We start from the raw sequence: 18595 nt of genomic DNA on the forward strand, positions 1-18595 counted from the left end.
ATCAGCTTAGTTAGAGCTTACATAACCCTTTATGAATTCAATCCTTCTTGGAAGATTCATTAACAATGAGCATTTAAAACCATTTTAAAACAATCTTTGAGTTATCATACGGACATAACTGTTTTATTTAGATAAATAAAAATGCAAACCTCAAACAATCCCAAAGTTTCTCTAAGACATTCCAGTATTGAAAGTTTGAACCCGGTCACAATAGAAGTTCACATGATATTGCGCGTATACTTTTTTATTAAAAATATCAGACAATCACAATATGAACTTATGTTCCCTTTCGGGAAATACCTAATAAATTCCTCGGAGTGTGGAATTTATCACCTGTGTTTAACTTGAGCTGCAGTACGCAGCTGCGCTTCACAGTGCCAGCTATATAAACTACATGTTACACTTCTCTTGGACACAAACTGAGCGACAGTGTTAACACCTGCAAGTGCTCTAGGTAGCAGACGCACTACAAGTTGCTCTCACCAACCCAAGAAAGTTGTATTTGCAGGAGCCATCACTAGACTTTGTACTCTCATCCTCCTGCTTGGTAACTGCTACAAATAATATAATACCATTAAAACCATCATGACGCATAATTCAACCTTCCTCTTCGTAAGTATTAACAAAACAACACATACGAGTAATCTGAAATACATTTGTACTAAATATTACTAGACAAAAACCTCGATTTCTGATGAGCGAAGCTTAATAATTTCAACGCATAACCAAACTAGCACATTTAAAAATTATTATATAAATTTTATCTATATTTTTTTCCAGATCAGTGTTGTGGTGCTCTCAGTACTGGTGTACACTTGTATGTAAGTATGGGTCACGTCATATTACGAATTTGGCCTTTCATTTAACTAATAATCTATAGTATTTAAGGTCTATATTATTATTATTATTATCATTATTACTATTATTATTATTATCAAAACTAAGCGCTACACCCACTAGGGTCACACAACGATGATTTAAAGTCTAGCTTTATCTGTTACTTGATTTGCCAAAGAATAATTATTAGTTTTGATACATGATTCTCCAGTAGTTCTGTTACATGATTCTCCAGTAGTTCTGTTACATGATTCTCCAGTAGTTCTGTTACATGATTCTCCAGTAGTTCTGTTACATGATTCTCCAGTAGTTCTGTTACATGATTCTCCAGTAGTTCTGTTACATGATTCTCCAGTAGTTCTGTTACATGATTCTCCAGTAGTTCTGTTACATGATTCTCCAGTAGTTCTGTTACATGATTCTCCAGTAGTTCTGTTACATGATTCACCAGTACTTGTTACATGATTCTCCAGTAGTTGTTACATGATTCACCAGTAGTTACATGATTCTCCAGTAGTTCTGTTACATTATTCTCCAGTAGTTCTGCTACATGATTCTCCAGTAGTTATGTTACATGATTCACCAGTAGTTGTTACATGATTCTCCAGTAGTTCTGTTACATGATTCTCCAGTAGTTCTGTTACACGATTCTCCAGTAGTTCTGTTACATGATTCTCCAGTAGTTGTTACATGATTCTCCAGAAGTTTTGTTACATGATTCACCAGTAGTTGTTACATGATTCTCCAGTAGTTCTGTTACATGATTCTCCAGTAGTTCTGTTACATGATTCTCCAGTAGTTTTGTTACATGATTCTCCAGTAGTTCTGTTACATGATTCACCAGTAGTTCTGTTACATGATTCACCAATAGTTGTTACATGATTCTCCAGTAGTTTTGTTACATGATTCTCCAGTAGTTCTGTTACATGATTCTCCATTTGTTCTGTTACATGATTCTCCAGTAGTTCTGTTACATGATTCACCAGTAGTTGTTACATGATTCTCCAGTAGTTCTGTTACATGATTCTCCAGTAGTTCTGTTACATGATTCTCCAGTAGTTCTGTTACATGATTCTCCAGTAGTTCTGTTACATGATTCTCCAGTAGTTCTGTTACATGATTCTCCAGTAGTTCTGTTACATGATTCTCCAGTAGTTCTGTTACATGATTCTCCAGTAGTTCTGTTACATGATTCTCCAGTAGTTCTGTTACATGATTAGCCAGTAGTTGTTACATGATTCTCCAGTAGTTCTGTTACATGATTCTCCAGTAGTTCTGTTACATGATTCTCCAGTAGCTCTGTTACATGATTCTCCAGCAGTTCTGTTACATGATTCACCAGTAGTTCTGTTACATGATTCACCAGAAGTTGTTACATGATTCACCAATAGTTCTGTTACATGATTCATCAGTAGTTGTTACATGATTCACCAGTAGTTCTGTTACATGAATCATCAGTAGTTCTGTTATATGATTCATCAGTAGTTCTAATACATGATTCATCAGTAGTTCTGTTACATGATTCATCAGTAGTTCTGTTACATGATTCATAAGTAGTTCTGTTACATGATTCGTCAGTAGATCTGTTACATGATTCATCAGTAGTTGTTACATGATTCATAAGTAGTTGTTACATGATTCATCAGTAGTTCTGTTACATGATTCATCGGTAGTTCTGTTACATGATTCACCAGAGGTTCTGTTACATGATTCACCAGTAGTTCTGTTACATGATTCATCAGTAGTTATGTTACATGATTCATCAGTAGTTCTGTTACATGATTCATCAGTAGTTCTGTTACATGATTCATCAGCAGTTCAGTTACATGATTCATCAGTAGTTCTGTTACATGATTCATCAGTAGTTCTGTTACATAATTCATCAGTAGTTCTGTTACATGATCCATCAGTAGTTGTTACATAATTCATCAGTAGTTCTGTTACATGATTCATCAGTAGTTCTGTTACATGATTCATCAGTAGTTCTGTTGTTACATAATTCTTCAGTAGTTCTGTTACATGATTCATCAGTAGTTCTGTTACATGATTCATAAGTAGTTGTTACATGATTCATCAGTAGTTCTGTTACATGATTCATCAGTAGTTCTGTTGCACGATTCTCCAGTAGTTCTGTTACATGATTCTCCAGTAGTTCCCTTATATGATTCACCAGTAGTTCTGTTACATGATTCACCAGTAGTTATATGATTCTCCAGTAGTTCTGTTACATGATTCATCAGTAGTTCTGTTACACGATTCACCAGTAGTTGTTACATGATTCACCAGTAGTTCTCTTACATGATTCACCAGTAGTTCTGTTACATGATTCACCAGTAGTTCTGTTACATGATTCACCAGTAGTTCTGTTACATGATTCACCAGTAGTTCTGTTATATGATTCTCCAGTAGTTCTGTTACATGATTCATCAGTAGTTCTGTTATATGATTCATCAGTAGTTCTGTTACATGAATCTCCAGTAGTTCTGTTATATGATTCTCCAGTAGTTCTGTTACATGATTCACCAGTAGTTCTGTTACATGATTCATCAGTAGTTCTGTTACATGATTCATCAGTAGTTCTGCTACATGATTCTCCACTAGTTCTGTTATATGATTCTCCAGTAGTTCTGTTACATGATTCACCAGCAGTTCTGTTACATGATTCATCAGTAGTTCTGTTACACGATTCATCAGTAGTTCTGTTACATGATTCACCAGCAGTTCTGTTACATGATTCATCAGTAGTTCTGTTACACGATTCATCAGTAGTTCTGTTACACGATTCATCAGTAGTTCTGTTACATGATTCTCCAGTAGCTCTTTTACATGATTCTCCAGTAGTTCTGTTACATGATTCACCAGTAGTTCTGTTACATGATTCACCAGTAGTTCTGTTACATGATTCATCAGTATTTCTGTTACATGATTCTCCAGTAGTTTTGTTACATGATTCATCAGTATTTCTGTTACATGATTCTCCAGTAGTTCTGTTACATGATTCACCAGTAGTTCTGTTACATGATTCATCAGTAGTTCTGTTATATGATTCACAAGTAGTTCTGTTATATGATTCACCAGTAGTTCTGTTATATGATTCACCAGTAGTACTGCTACATAATTCATCAGTAGTTCTGTTACATGATTCATCAGTAGTTCTGTTACATGATTCTCCAGTAGTTCTGTTACATGATTCATCAGTAGTTCTGTTACATGATTCATCAGTAGTTCTGTTACATGATTCATCAGTAGTTCTGTTACGTGATTCATCAGTAGTTCTGTTACATGATTCTCCAGCAGTTGTTACATGATTCTCCAGTAGTTCTGTTACATGATTTTCAAGTAGTTCTGTCACATGATTCTCCAGTAGTTCTGTTACATGATTCTCCAGTAGTTTTGTTACATGATTCTCCAGTAGTTCTGTTACATGATTCTCCAGTAGTTCTGTTACATGATTCTCCAGTAGTTCTGTTACATGATTCTCCAGTAGGTGTTACTTGATTCTCCAGTAGTTCTGTTACATGATTCTCCAGTAGTTCTGTTACATGATTCTCCTGTAGTTCTGTTACATGATTCATCAGTAGTTCTTTTACATGATTCATCAGTAGTTGTTACATGATTCATCAGTAGTTCTGTTACATGATTCATCAGTAGTTCTGTTACATGATTCTCCAGTAGTTTTTTACATGATTCTCTAGTAGTTGTTACATTTTTCTCCAGTAGTTCTTTTACATGATTCATCAGTAGTTGTTACATGATTCTCCAGTAGTTCTGTTACATGATTCTCCAGTAGTTCTGTTACATGATTCTCCAGTAGTTCTGCTACATGATTCTCCAGTAGTTCTGTTACATGATTCATCAGTAGTTCTGTTACAAGATTCATCAGTAGTTCTGTTACAAGATTCATCAGTAGTTCTGTTACATGATTCATCAGTAGTTCTGTTACATGATTCATCAGTAGTTCTGTTACATGATTTTCCAGTAGTTCTTTTACATGATTTTCCAGTAGTTCTGATACATGAATATACAGTAGTTTTGATCCATGATTCTCCAGTAGTTCTCTTAAATGATTCTCCAGTACATCTGTTACATGATTCACCAATGACTGTGTAACACGATTCACTAGAGTTTCTGAAATATGATTCGTACGTTGTTCTGTAATACGATTCTCAAGTGGCATTGTTATATTATTTACCAGCGGTTATGTTACGTTGCCCGTGGCCTCGTGGCAAAAGCTCTCGCTTCACCACTGGGGGTCCTGGTTCGATTCCTGGCGAGAGTAGAAACATGGAACGTGTTTCCTTACACCGGTTGTCTATGTTCACCCATTAATAAAATAGGTACCTGTTAGTGGACTGGTGTGGGTCGCATCCTGGTACAAAACTGACCTAATTTGCCTGAAATGCTCAGCATAACAAGCGGCTTTCTATATAGTAGTATGTTATTGATGTCAGCTAGGACTGTATACCTTGTACATGTACTTGTAGTAAATAAAGATATTTTATTATTATTAATATTATTACCTTTGGATATGTAACACGATTAACCTCTGGTTCTGTACAGTGATTCACCAGGGGTTCTGTTACATTATTCACCAGTGGTTCTGTACAGTGATTCACCAGGGGTTCTGTTACATTATTCACCAGTGGTTCTGTACAGTGATTCACCAGGGGTTCTGTTACATTATTCACCAGTGGTTCTGTACAGTGATTCACCAGGGGTTCTGTTACATTATTCACCAGTGGTTCTGTACAGTGATTCACCAGGGGTTCTGCTACATTATTCACCAGTGGTTCTGTACAGTGATTCACCAGGGGTTCTGTTACATTATTCGCCAGTGGTTCTGTACAGTGATTCACCAGGGGTTCTGTTACATTATTCACCAGTGGTTCTGTACAGTGATTCACCAGGGGTTCTGTTACATTATTCACCAGTGGTTCTGTACAGTGATTCACCAGGAGTTCTGTTACATTATTCACCAGTGGTTCTGTACAGTGATTCACCAGGGGTTCTGCTACATTATTCACCAGTGGTTCTGTACAGTGATTCACCAGGGGTTCTGTTACATTATTCGCCAGTGGTTCTGTACAGTGATTCACCAGGGGTTCTGTTACATTATTCACCAGTGGTTCTGTACAGTGATTCACCAGGGGTTCTGTTACATTATTCACCAGTGGTTCTGTACAGTGATTCACCAGGAGTTCTGTTACATTATTCACCAGTGGTTCTGTACAGTAATTCACCAGGGGTTCTGTTACATTATTCGCCAGTGGTTCTGTACAGTGATTCACCAGGGGTGCTTTTACATTATTCACCAGTGGTTCTGTACAGTGATTCACCAGGGGTTCTGTTATATTATTCACCAGCGGTTCTGTACAGCGATTCACCAGGGGTTCTGTTACATTATTTATCAATGGTTCCATACAGTGATTCACCATTAGTTCTGTTATATTATTCACCAGTGGTTCTGTACATTGATTCACCAGGGGTTCTGTTGCATTATTTACCAATGGTTCCGTACAGTGATTCACCATTAGTTCTGTTATATTATTCACCAGTGGTTCTGCAAAGATTTACCAGGGGTTCTGTTACATTATTCACCAGTGGTTCTGTACAGTGATTCACCAGGGGTTCTGTTATATTATTCACCAGTGGTTCTGTACAGTGATTCACCAGGTGTTCTGTTACATTATTCACCAGTGGTTCTGTACAGATGTCAGCACAGTTGCTGGTCCCCTTTCATGTGTTGCATAGAATAGCTGAGTATCATAGTACCATCCATGTGTTTTATATAGAAGATCCCTAGGCCCAGTGACTGTATGACGTTACGGGATGCCCATGAGGGAGTGGGTTGCTCTACCTCACCCTCACTCCACGCTTGGACATACAGCAGGCAGTAACACGGCAGGCTGGGCCCCATCCCTTACCACAGTCTGACAATATAGTGTTACCATCCAACAAGTGTGTTTACCTTCATCCATCATATCTCCTTCCGAACCCCCACGACAAATTGGTGCCAGCGGAGGGCCTGCAATTCTGACTATTACAGCGATTTCTGGAGATAAATTTCTACTGAGCCAGTCGCCATCTTGTGACGCTAGGCCTGCTGAGAAGGGTAACGCTCGACCTACCTCAAGCCACTACCCGACCAAGCGTCTACCAGCCTCTACATTATTCACTGGTCAGTCTCCTTGTATTAGTGTTTATCTGCTTATTTGCATCACTCCCGAGGGGTTGACCTGAGTTTGCAAAGTAAGCCAAACCAGCACAACAGTCTGTGGTGGGGGAGTCAGACCAAGTCCAGTCCAGCCTAGCCTTACACCATCCAGCCTTGTCTGCCAAGCCAGCTTTCCACCCCTGCTGTGCTCATCATTAGAAGTTATCAAGCCATTCTGTGTGAAGGGTTAAGCAAAGCCAGCCAGCAACTAACCGAGGTGACTAACCCAGTACTCAAGCAAGCCACGTGGGTACAGTCTTCTTCATCGCTTTGTGCTTCAAGTTCAAGCCATTCTGTGTGCTTTATCATCCCTGTGGTGTTGTGGTGTTTCGTGGGTTTGTTTTTAAGCCAGCCCGGCTTAGAATATTTTTGCGCCTAGTCAGGGTGTCCCCAGTGAGGCTTACGCCGTTCATCCCATAGGCCCAGTCACCACGAGGTGTCTCACCGCGCCGCCTCACTCACTCACTACCACTGTTCTGTACCCTTATTATGGGGTTCTAGCACTATATTTTAAGGACCACATAGGGGGTCAATAGCCAGAGTGTGTTTTTTCGTCAGTGGCTTGTGCCATCATTAAAAGCCTCCTGTGTGGGTCCGTCGTCGATTTAAGAGCAAATTCTCCAATCACGTGGAGAGTAGCAGGGAATGCAGCCAGCCACCAGAGGACATAACCATCCTCGACCACCCACCTCATTCAACACGTCACACGTCTTCATAGAGACATTTGCGAGTGTTGAGACATTTCTTTTTTGTGTTTCCAGTGATTTTTTTAGTGACATTCAGTAACTCTTGATTAGACTCAGTGTTTATTATATACTGTTTGCTATATATTTTTTCTCTTCTTAATTCAGTGTTAATTTTCGTGCATTATTTTATGTCTGTTGTGTTGTGCTTCTTTTTTTATATACTCGAAGTAAGTACCTTAGTGTTTTTCCTTGTTGTATGCAACATATAAGCAGTATAAATTTGTGTTTATACTTCAGAATTACCTCGTGTTCACAGTATTGCAGTGAAGTAATTCAGTAATTTATTAGCTTGTATTCTGCATCACAACTCAGTGTTGTCTGTTATATTTTTCTCCCAGCATTTGTGTATTCTTGTTTTGTTTTCTCTGTGTGTTGAACATTCTTGTGTTAATTCTTTTCATTTAACCTGTGTCTAATTTGTCTTATCTCCACAGACAATAGTGCCATTATTTTGTGCAAGCAAGACAATTATTTTCCAAATTTTCATATCTCAAGTTTCATAGCAAGAAAATTCTAGTATTGTGTTTATATTGATGTGTTGTGTTCTGCATCACTGTAAGTGTTCAAACCTTTCATTCTGTGTTTTTGCACCTATTATTTTTATATTTCATTGAACAAATTCACTCTTAGTGCAATTTTTAAGTTGTTCTTTTAAAGTAAATCATTCTTTTGCTTGTTCAGTAAGTGTTGCTTGAGCTGCAGTTAAGAGTTAAAGTGTTCACTCAGTTCATTCCTTGATATATATTTTTTTTTGTAAACTGCATTTTCTTGTGTGTGTAATTTTTTTTATCATTGCATCATTGACTCATTTTGCAATAATTCTTGTGCAAACATTGTGTTGCCATTTAAAATTTTTCTTGCAGAAATTTTATGTAGTGTTGTGCAGTACTTTTGATTAGCAATTATTTGCAATATTGCTACAGTTTATTTCAGTGCAGTTTCATATGCTCTTTTCTGTGCATAATATTTTATTCGTGTGCCATTTTATTTTATTTTTAGTGAATTGTTTTCCCAGTTTGTTTTAATTTTGCACAAGCTTTATTGAGTCCATTTTAACATTTTTGATTGATTTTATCATTTATTGTTGTATTTCCCTATTGCATTGAGAGTAAAGACAACTCACTGTGCCATTAATTCAATTTAAAGTAAATCTGAGTAAAATTAGATTTGAGTAAAGGACAATTTCTCTTGATTTTCAAAGTGTTGCTTATTCAGTTGAGTATTTTCTTTTGTGAGTGTGAGTTTCCTTGCTTACAGTGTGACCTGTCAATTTTTATTTACTTATGCAGAATAGTTAAGTAATTTCTTCCATTTAAGTTTACTGTGTTGTGTGTTCCTCAGTTACATTTTCTTTTATTTCTCTAAATTCTTGTTCTACATTTTGTAAACATGTCTCAAGTCTTCTCGAGCGATGCCTCAGCACATTCTGCTAGTACAACCATTAATGCATCAGTCCAAAATTCGAGTATTCCTTATCAAACAATAGACACACTCAGCACACTCAGACTTCGAGCCTTCGCAATTTTAGTCGTGATCCTTATGATGCTATGCCGTTGCTCAATGGTAACCCAGACAACCTGGAAGGATGGTTTACTGCTGTTCATGCTAGAGCTAATGCCTCAGCAGATGGTCCTCCATCAGAGAGTTGCTTAATTAGTATCAGAAAGGAGAGTTTAGCTCGTTCTCCAGCCGCCTCGCATGTGTTCAACTTGATTCATATGAAGGACTTTCAGGATCTAACCAAGTGGCAAGATTATGAGCAGTTAATCCGTAACTATCTTGAACCAGTGAGAGAAATCGATTCTTTTGTCGTTCTTAAGGAATTAGTGTGTACAGCTCCGAGGCCAGAGGAATCATTAGATGAGTTTGCTCTTCGTCTAAATATCCTAATGTCCTCATTCGTTAAAGCAGGTCAAAGTTCCAAGTACCTTAAAGACAATGATAAACCAGCTCTTGAGGGGTTTGCTAAATTAGCAGCATTCGGAGTTATTAAACAGCTAATGCCACCAACATCAATGTATGTGTATAATTCTAGTCCTCTAAATGCAACAATGGGACCGCTTGCAACTCTTATCCATGTGCGAAATTTGTGTCCCGAGGGAACCTTCCCTTATCGTAAGTCTACGTCAACCACTTTGTCTACTCCTGTACCTCCTCTTGTTTGTGCTACAACCAAAACTCCCAATCTAAATCACTCGCGATCATCATCCAAAGCTAGTGTTAAGAATTATCATTCCCGTAGCACTCGTAGCGTGTATAGTACCCATAGTCAAAGAACTTGCTACAATTGTGGTTACCGTGGCCACATCGCTGTAAATTGCCCTGACAGTCGCTCTAAGAGGCATCGTAATGCTGATAAGTACCAGTCCGAATTGCCTTATTGTACTTATCACAGAATACATGGTCATGACACATCCGAGTGTAATGCTTTCTATAACCTCCAGTATTCTAGATCTTTCCATGGCCGTTCCAACCGCAGAGCCAGGAGAGGAAATAGAGATCGGGGTTCTCAGAATAACCAGAACCAGCCTCGTTCTTCCAATTCGGGGGAGTCCGAGCGCCCCAGTCTACTCGTCCAGTCTTGACAGGTGATAATGAGTACACCATCCCAGTTCAAAATTCCTATGAAGCCTTAGCCAGTCTTGAAAATGACAACCTCGCTGTTGATGTTGCTTCACACGTCTCGGACGTAGAGGAATTTGGGGATGAAGTGGAACATGCCTTCTCCGATGACAACCCACCCTTCTGTTTGCACATAACTCCAAATGAAATGATAGGTCCTTTAGTACAAGCTTCTATTCATAATGCGCCCGTTCATGTGTTCATGGACTCTGGTGCACAAGTTAATATCATCAGGACTAGTTTGTTTAAATTGAAGCAATTACGACGTGTCCTCCTCGTTGAACCAACTACTGTAACCTCCCTTAGTGGAGTAGCTGGTTCCCTTCTGCATGTCTGAGGTCAGACTTCACTCACCTTTTCTATCCAAGGTAGAGACTTTACTGCTGCTTTTCTTGTTGTAGACCAGATTACTTTCCCCGGTGATCTCCTACTGAGATTTGCTTCTATGAGAGACTTACGCATTGTGCCTGACCCTTACCGATGACATGCCCAAATTGACTACTTGATCGTTCCATTTTGGAGTTACCAGCTTGGATCAGAAATCTGCCATACTGCCACAGAGTACGACGTTCAGATTAAGTCCTTACAAGCCAATGCATTTTCCAGTAGTGTACCCAAGTGGTCAGGCACTAGTAACTCTGTCACTCCTATCTGTGTTCCACCTACACCTTCAGATATGCAAGATAGTGTATTGCCTCAAGTGTCCGAGGACGCTCAGACTGCTGTGAGTGCTCAGCCTATCCCTGCAATGTCTGCTAGTCCAAGTAGTAGTTTCTCCACAGGGGACGCCTTGTTGGAAAATGATTACTTGAAACTAGTAATGCCATCTCTTGTTGATGTCACATGCCATCTGCAGAAAGACGTCTCTGTTGCGGCTAGTGCTCTCACTAGAGTGTCTGTTGTTGTTCCTAGTGTTCCAGATGGTGATAACGTCCTAGATGACAGTGATTCCTGCAAGGTCAAGGGTTTATTTGTTGAACCTTCCTTACATGTTGTAAGAGACAGTAAGATCCATTTATTCCTTGCTAACACTCCGGGTCACAGTGTTCGTCTCAGAGCAAATACTAATCTTGTTGACCTAGTTCACTATCCTTACCCTGTTCAAGTACAGGATGACGTGCCACCTGACCAGTGGGTCGGTGCTATTTCAACAGGGGAGACCTCATCCACTCCACTGGATCAATCCATTCCACCAGTTGAGGAGAAAGACTTAGCTCCCACTGACTTCCCAGACGAAGTCAAGCGTTTGTTGACTCTGTTGAACAAACGTCGTAAAGCCGTTGCCTTACCAGGTGAGAAGATGGGTATAACGAACTTAATGTCCCATCGTATTCCACTTGAACCTGGTACTAGACCTATCTATGTACCTGCGTACAGAATGCCTCATTCCCAAGTTGCTGTTGCAGAAGAATTGATCAATCACATGCTCAATGATGGAGTTATTGTACCTAGCAATTCACCCTGGAATGCGCCCTTGATTCTAGTGCCTAAGAAGGACGGTACTTGGCGCCAGGTGATTGACTTTAGGAAGTTAAGTGTGAAAACTATTCCAGATCGCTTCCCACTTCCTGTACTTGGTGATCTTTTACATAACATCGGAGATAACAAAGTCTTCTCAACCCTGGACTTGTTACAAGGGTTTTGGCAAGTCCCTCTTCACGAGGACAGCCAAGAGTTAACTGCATTCTCCACTCCCACAGGTCATTATCACTTCCTTCAAATGGCTTTTGGATTATGATCCTCTCCTATCACATTCTCTAGACTCATGACCAATATCTTTAGAGGTCTTATAGGTAAAGCACTTATGGTGTACTTAGATGACGTAATCGTCATGTCCGAAGACGTGGATACACATCTGAAAAGACTTGATATAGTACTTGGTAAGCTTGAAGAAGCCAATTTAAAGATCAAACTGTCTAAATGTCAATTTTTCAGATCAGAAATTAAGTTTCTTGGTCACGTAGTCACTCCTAGAGGGGTTACGACTGATCAAAGTAAAGTAACGGCAGTATTAAATTTTCCATCCCCCAAAACTGCTGATGCTGTAAGATCCTTTGTGGGTCTAGCAGGTTTCTATAGATCTTTCATTGCTAATTTTTCTTCAATAGCAGCTCCTCTAACTGAATTGCTTAAGAAAAATGTTCCTTTCGCTTGGACCTTTCGTCATGAAAGAGCATTCCAGACACCAAAAGAAGAGCTAACGTCTGCTCCCATTTTGAAATTCCCAGATTTTTCTAAACCCTTCTATCTGACAACTGATGCTAGTTCAATTGGCATAGGTGCCGTACTAGCTCAGAAGACTGATGGCAAGTACAACGCAGTTGCATTTGCTAGTAGAGTCCTTACAAAGGCTGAACATAATTATACAGTAATGGAGCAAGAAGCTTTAGCAGTAGTATGGTCTTTAAAGCACTTCCGAGACATTATTTACCAGTACCCTGTTCATGTCTTGACAGACCATGCACCACTGATACCTTTATTCCAGAATAAACAACCTACTGGAAGGTTAGCCAGATGGACCTTGACTATCCAAGAGTTCAATCCCACTTTTGAACATTTACCTGGCAAGTCAAACGTAGTCGCAGATGCTTTATCGCGACACGTTAGTGTAGTAACTGCAGATCCTCCATTTACTGCCGGGGATGTAAAGAATGCCCAAAGAACAGATCCTATGTGGTCTGGTGTGATTCGATTCCTGCTCCAGGAAGATCTTATTCTGACTGTGAAGCCACCAGCACCCATTAGTGACTTTGTAATGAGTCAAGAATTACTGTATCGAACAGCCGAGTTGGGTACTCCAAGCAGAAGAGTATACCAGTTAGTAATTCCACAGTCACTAGTGAATGTAGCTCTACAGCTAGTTCACGATGCACCAGGTGTTGCACACCCTGGTATGGATCGTTCTGTGAAACAAGCCAGAATGAAGTACTTTTGGCCACGTATGGCAACTGACATTTCAGAGTATGTTAAGAAATGTAGTGTTTGTATGCAGCATAAAGGAAATGTCAATGGTCCTAATCCAATCCAGGTGTATCCAACCACTAGCGAACCGTGGGAAAGAGTTGCCCTTGATTTGTTAACCAATTTTAAATGTTCCCTCCAAGGCAACAAACATCTGTGTGTTATGGTAGACCATTTCACCAGATATTGTGAGTTAGTTCCTATTGCAGATAAGACTGCTGAGACAGTAGCTAAAGCGTTTAAAGAACGCATTATCTGCAGGCATACCACCCCTAAGTCCTTAGTAACAGATAATGGAGGTGAATTCTGTAATGAGATTCTTGAAAATTTGTGTACCTTGTACAAGATCTCTAAATCCACCATTGTTCCTCATCATCCTGCCAGCAATGGGTTAGCTGAACGAACCAATAAGAAAGTACTTGATGTCTTGAGAGCCACTATCAACCCCAATAGTGAAACTTGGGATGAAGTTATACCAGATGTTCAATGTGCCATAAATTCTGCTTACAATGCTTCCATAGGTGATACTCCACATTATGCATTGTATGGTGTAGACAAGCGTTTACCCTATGAGTTGTTATATTCCACTCCGAAACCCAATTACAACCCTGATGATTTCGTAGCAACTCGTACCAGCATAGCTCAAAGTGTTTTTAGAAGAATCCGTGAAACACTTCATAAATCAACAGCAGAATTTACTAGAGTAACTAATAGCCGTGCTAAGCCATCAAAAGTTAAAGTAGGTTCGAGAGTAATGCTGACAAATTTCAACAAAACATCTGCAATGCCTAAGCTCGATCAAAAGTTTATTGGCCCTTATCGAGTTGTTGAACATATCACTGGCAATAAGTATAAGGTTAGAGAAATTAGTACTGGTAAGTACAAAGAATCACCTTTAGATCATATGAAGTTAGTATGCGATGTTGATGATATTGCTACCCAGACTAATGTGACAGATGCTGACAATCCTCTTGACTCTGTACCCTCTACCTCAAATACTCAGTCAGATAATCAACCTGAATGTCGCTATGCTTTGCTTACTCGACAAGTAATGAGAAACCCACAAGTATCTTTTGTAGATACTCGTTCAGATCTCCCTCAGTCAAGGCATGTGTTAGCCATTGCAGAGGAATTCGATCCTCACAGAGATGATAACCATTCTGCATGTGTAAATCTTACCCTCGCAGAATTGGGTTTAAATGTACATAATCTGTATAATTAGATGTCCGAGATGAAGGAAATTGTCATCTGTGTGTTTTGTTATTAACTGATCAGTTTTCAGATTTTTTTTTTTTTCGTGTTCACGTTCCCTCCGTATTCTGAGAATTTGACAGTAATGATCTGAGTGCACCAGATGCCTTTGCTGCTAATTTCACCTTGTATATATATTTATTCTTCCTCAGAATACGTACAGTGCATGAATACAGATCGATCGATCAATTCCATCCTATATTATACCATGATTTGTTCTTATATTTGTAATGCATTACATTAAAAGTGATTACATTAACACCCATTACGTTAAAATTCATTATGTTAACATCCATTATGAGACCATCCATTAGTTCTAAGTTATATATGAATTTGTTATTGTATAGAATCAGCCCAGAACCACCTGCCTGTTCAGCCTATAGTATAGTAGTGTATGTCGAGACGACATACGTAACATGACCGAGCTGTCCGCACAGTTGCTGATCCCCTTTCATGTGTTGCATAGATTAGCTGAGTATTATAGTACCATCCATGTGTTTTATATAGAAGATCCCTAGGCCCAGTGACTGTATGACGTCACAGGATGCGCATGAGGGAGTGGGTCGCTCTACCTCGCCCTCCACGCTTGGACATACAGCAGGCAGTAACACGGCAGGCTGGGCCCCATCCCTTACCACAGTCTGACAATATAGTGTTACCATCCAACAAGTGTGTTTACCTTCATCCATCATATCTCCTTCTGAACCCCCACGACATGCAACAGTTATTCAGTAACATGATTCACCAGTTATTCAGTAACATGATTCACTGGTGGTTATTTAATATGATTCGCTGGTGACACGGATACATGATTTACAAGTGTTATGATACCTGATTCACAAGTAGATCTATAACATGATTGGCCAGTGATTCTGTAAAGGAATTTATCAGTGCTTCTGCAACATTACTCAACAGTTATTGTGTTATATGATTCTGTGTAATGTATCTTGAACAAGATTCATGGGAATATTGGCATGCCTGTGATACCTTGAGATAGCCACCTCTGGTTTATCCTGCTTAGAAAAGTTGGTATATTTAATGAAATTTGTAGATGTCATTTTGACACTTTATCTCGAAATGGTCTAGAATTATTTTACCTTATTGCATTATTTTGCCTTGGTGCTGGTGAAGGGCTCTTGATCCAAGAATGTAGACTTATCTTTCCCCTCTTTAATCGAATTTGAATGCCTCCCATTCCAGAGGTGCTATATGACTCCTAAGAAGACACCACTATCCTCAGATTAAAATATGACAGTTGTGAATGGCATTAATCTTCAATAGTTGAAATTTTTTAGAAAGGCCTAAATTTAAATGAGTTCTTGCTAACTGACAAATTTTACCTATTCGGCCCGACATATTTTCAAAACCTTGCCAAACTAGGATTAATTGCAAGAAAATCAGTGAATAATTATAAATATTTTCCTTGTAAAATGTCTTTCAAAAACATTTTGATGTAGATGATGGAGATTATCAATTTCAAATAAATACATTTTATAATGCAGTTATTATTTAAAAAATATAAGTTCGAGCGGTTCTCTTATTTTTTGATTATTATTGTTTATCTGCAAGCTACGTTTCCACTTACAGAGGTGAGACGTGTCGCAGGAATATAACGTGTGAACGCCTTGGTTGTATAGTCGACAATGTAACTGGTGAAGCAGGCTTCTGCACAGTTCGTGAGAGTGCACCTATCTGTGCAGGCGTTGATGAAAATGGAAACAACTTAACTACAACCACTCCTAATCCAGAAGAAACAACCACCATAACTCCCTCTCCTACCACCACCACTACCACGCCTAGCTGTGAGGTTGAGTTTGCATCGTGTGACAATAAAGTAGTAGGAGTGTATGCCTACCCTGAGTGTAAGTGTGAGAAGTACTACACTTGTAAGAAACCTGCTTCAGGCTCAGACAACCTTGTCCTCCGTAAGTACACTTGTACTGGTGGTAAAGTGTTCAATAACAACACTTACTCTTGCGTAACTAACAAGCTTGTCTGCCCATATGCTCTGGCTTGATCCTGTGTTATACTTTTCCATCTCTACAATGGTTTCTCCACTTCTATCTAGTGATTTATTACCTTATTAGAGAAGGATAAATGGTGCCTATGATAATACTAATGTATCCCTTGTTCGTTTTTCAATATTTTATTTTCATTATAGGGAGCAAAACTGCATATAATAATACTGAAAAATATGATGAAACAAAGACTATGTAACGTGAGCACAACATACCCGTGTTGATACTTATATGTTTCACCAATAAAGACTAAGTAGCAATATGATTTAATTATTCCTATTCATACAATGTCGTGTTCTCTGTACCAAGATTTATCGGTGTTCCTTTATCAGACAAGTATTAAATCAAGAGTATTAAATACCAACAAGTTTGTTGATAACACCAATGTTCAACACTTCGGTATCTTTATCAAGAGACATTACGACCACTAAAGATTTTATCGATCTAATATAGACATGAAAATAGAGCCTCTTATAGTAAAAAAGTTAAAAAGGTCAATGAACGCAGCAGTAAAAGACGTGATCACATGTGAGCGGGACCCACCTTATAGGCCTGACTTATTTCCAGTAGTAGTCCCCACCCACATATGATTAAGTCTACTACTGCTGACTCATTCTTCATCTTGTAATTACACTGGCCAACATTTTTTAAAAGCTGTATGCTTCTTAAATGAGATTAGTTAATTCTTAAGTATTTTCACGTCCTAAATCCAAATATCACCTTGAAAAATTCTTATTGGATATAGGTTTAAAGATAAGAGACATGTAATGTTTGATTATATATATATATATATATATATATATATATATATATATATATATATATATATATATATATATATATATATATATATATATATATGTGGTGCCGAATATGTAAAACTGGTCAATTAGCAAGAACCCATTTAAAATTAAGTCCTTTCTAAAATTTTCTCTTATATGTTTAAAGATATATTTTTTTCATTAATGATAATGTGAAAATTTATAATTTTGCACCAAAAGAAACTTAGAAAACTTACCTAACCTTATTATAACAAGAACAATTTATTTTAGCCTAACCTAACTAAATATATTTTAGATTTATTTACAATAATTTAATATTAAAGAAACACAGTGAAATGTATTTTTTTCGTTAGCTTCAGAATGATTTTGGCGAAATTATTGCATCCACAAAATTTCACTTGTCCTATATGGCAAGATGAGCGTTGCTATTTAAGCCAAGATCGCAAGTTCTGCCTATTCGGCACGACATATATATATATATATATATATATATATATATATATATATATATATATATATATATATATATATATATATATAAAATATAGGGAGGTACCACCTCTAGAACTGTCATAGGGACCCTCATCCTCAGAGAAAAGAATAAACTTGCTTCAGGGAAAACTCAAGGTTCTCCCTGAAGCTGTTTGAGAATTTTCTCCTACCACCCCCTATATTTTATGTATATTTTATTTAAAGACAAAATACATTGACAAAACATTCACAAAAATACAATAGAAAGTAAAACAACATAGGTAACTCAGAGCTACATCTCGAATACTTCGTCCAGCTCCCCGGCGGTGGGCCGCATGCCCAGAATGCTGCAGGCATTTCCTCTCTGGATTGCAACACTGAGTCTCTGAAAGAGGAAGCTGGTCGCCCTGTGGTCCTTGGTTTCTATGATGAGCTTTTCACCCAGCTCTATTAGGAACTTTAGAGCACACTTGCCCCATGCTCCAAGGGTCTCCGACCCTATTGGGATGAAGTTATAGCAAGGGGAAGGTCTTCATATTTGCGGATCTTCTGGGTCTCCCTGTGGCTGGCAGCTCCACCCACTTCCACTACGGAGTATGGCAAGTAGGTGTCTGCCAATGTGGCGGCACATGTGTAGTCCCAGGCAATCTGCTTTCCATCCTTCCAAGGTAGCATAGTGGTTCCATCAGGACG

At 38.6% G+C, this 18595-nt stretch overlaps 1 protein-coding gene across 1 annotated transcript; it reads left to right on the forward strand.

Moving 5' to 3' along the window:
- Nucleotides 1-38: 38 nt before the first annotated feature.
- LOC138853742 (uncharacterized) lies at nt 39-16909 on the forward strand. Its single transcript, XM_070092158.1, has 3 exons — nt 39-612; nt 781-821; nt 16219-16909. The coding sequence occupies exons 1-3, from the start codon at nt 586-588 to the stop codon at nt 16646-16648; spliced, it is 498 nt and encodes a 165-aa protein (XP_069948259.1). The 5' UTR covers nt 39-585; the 3' UTR covers nt 16649-16909.
- Nucleotides 16910-18595: the final 1686 nt, after the last annotated feature.

The sequence above is a fragment of the Cherax quadricarinatus genome, chromosome 38 (genome assembly GCF_038502225.1).
Source record: "Cherax quadricarinatus isolate ZL_2023a chromosome 38, ASM3850222v1, whole genome shotgun sequence".
NCBI classification, from domain to species: Eukaryota; Metazoa; Arthropoda; class Malacostraca; order Decapoda; family Parastacidae; genus Cherax; species Cherax quadricarinatus.

What these genes read in the sequence shown, in the direction of transcription:
- LOC138853742 (XM_070092158.1), top strand. Translation starts at nt 586, where the DNA reads ATGACGCATAATTCAACCTTCCTCTTC. An exon ending in ATAATTCAACCTTCCTCTTC is followed by an intron (nt 613 to 780) that starts GTAAGTATTAAC and finishes ATTTTTTTCCAG; the next exon opens with ATCAGTGTTGTGGTGCTCTC. An exon ending in GTACTGGTGTACACTTGTAT is followed by an intron (nt 822 to 16,218) that starts GTAAGTATGGGT and finishes TTCCACTTACAG; the next exon opens with AGGTGAGACGTGTCGCAGGA.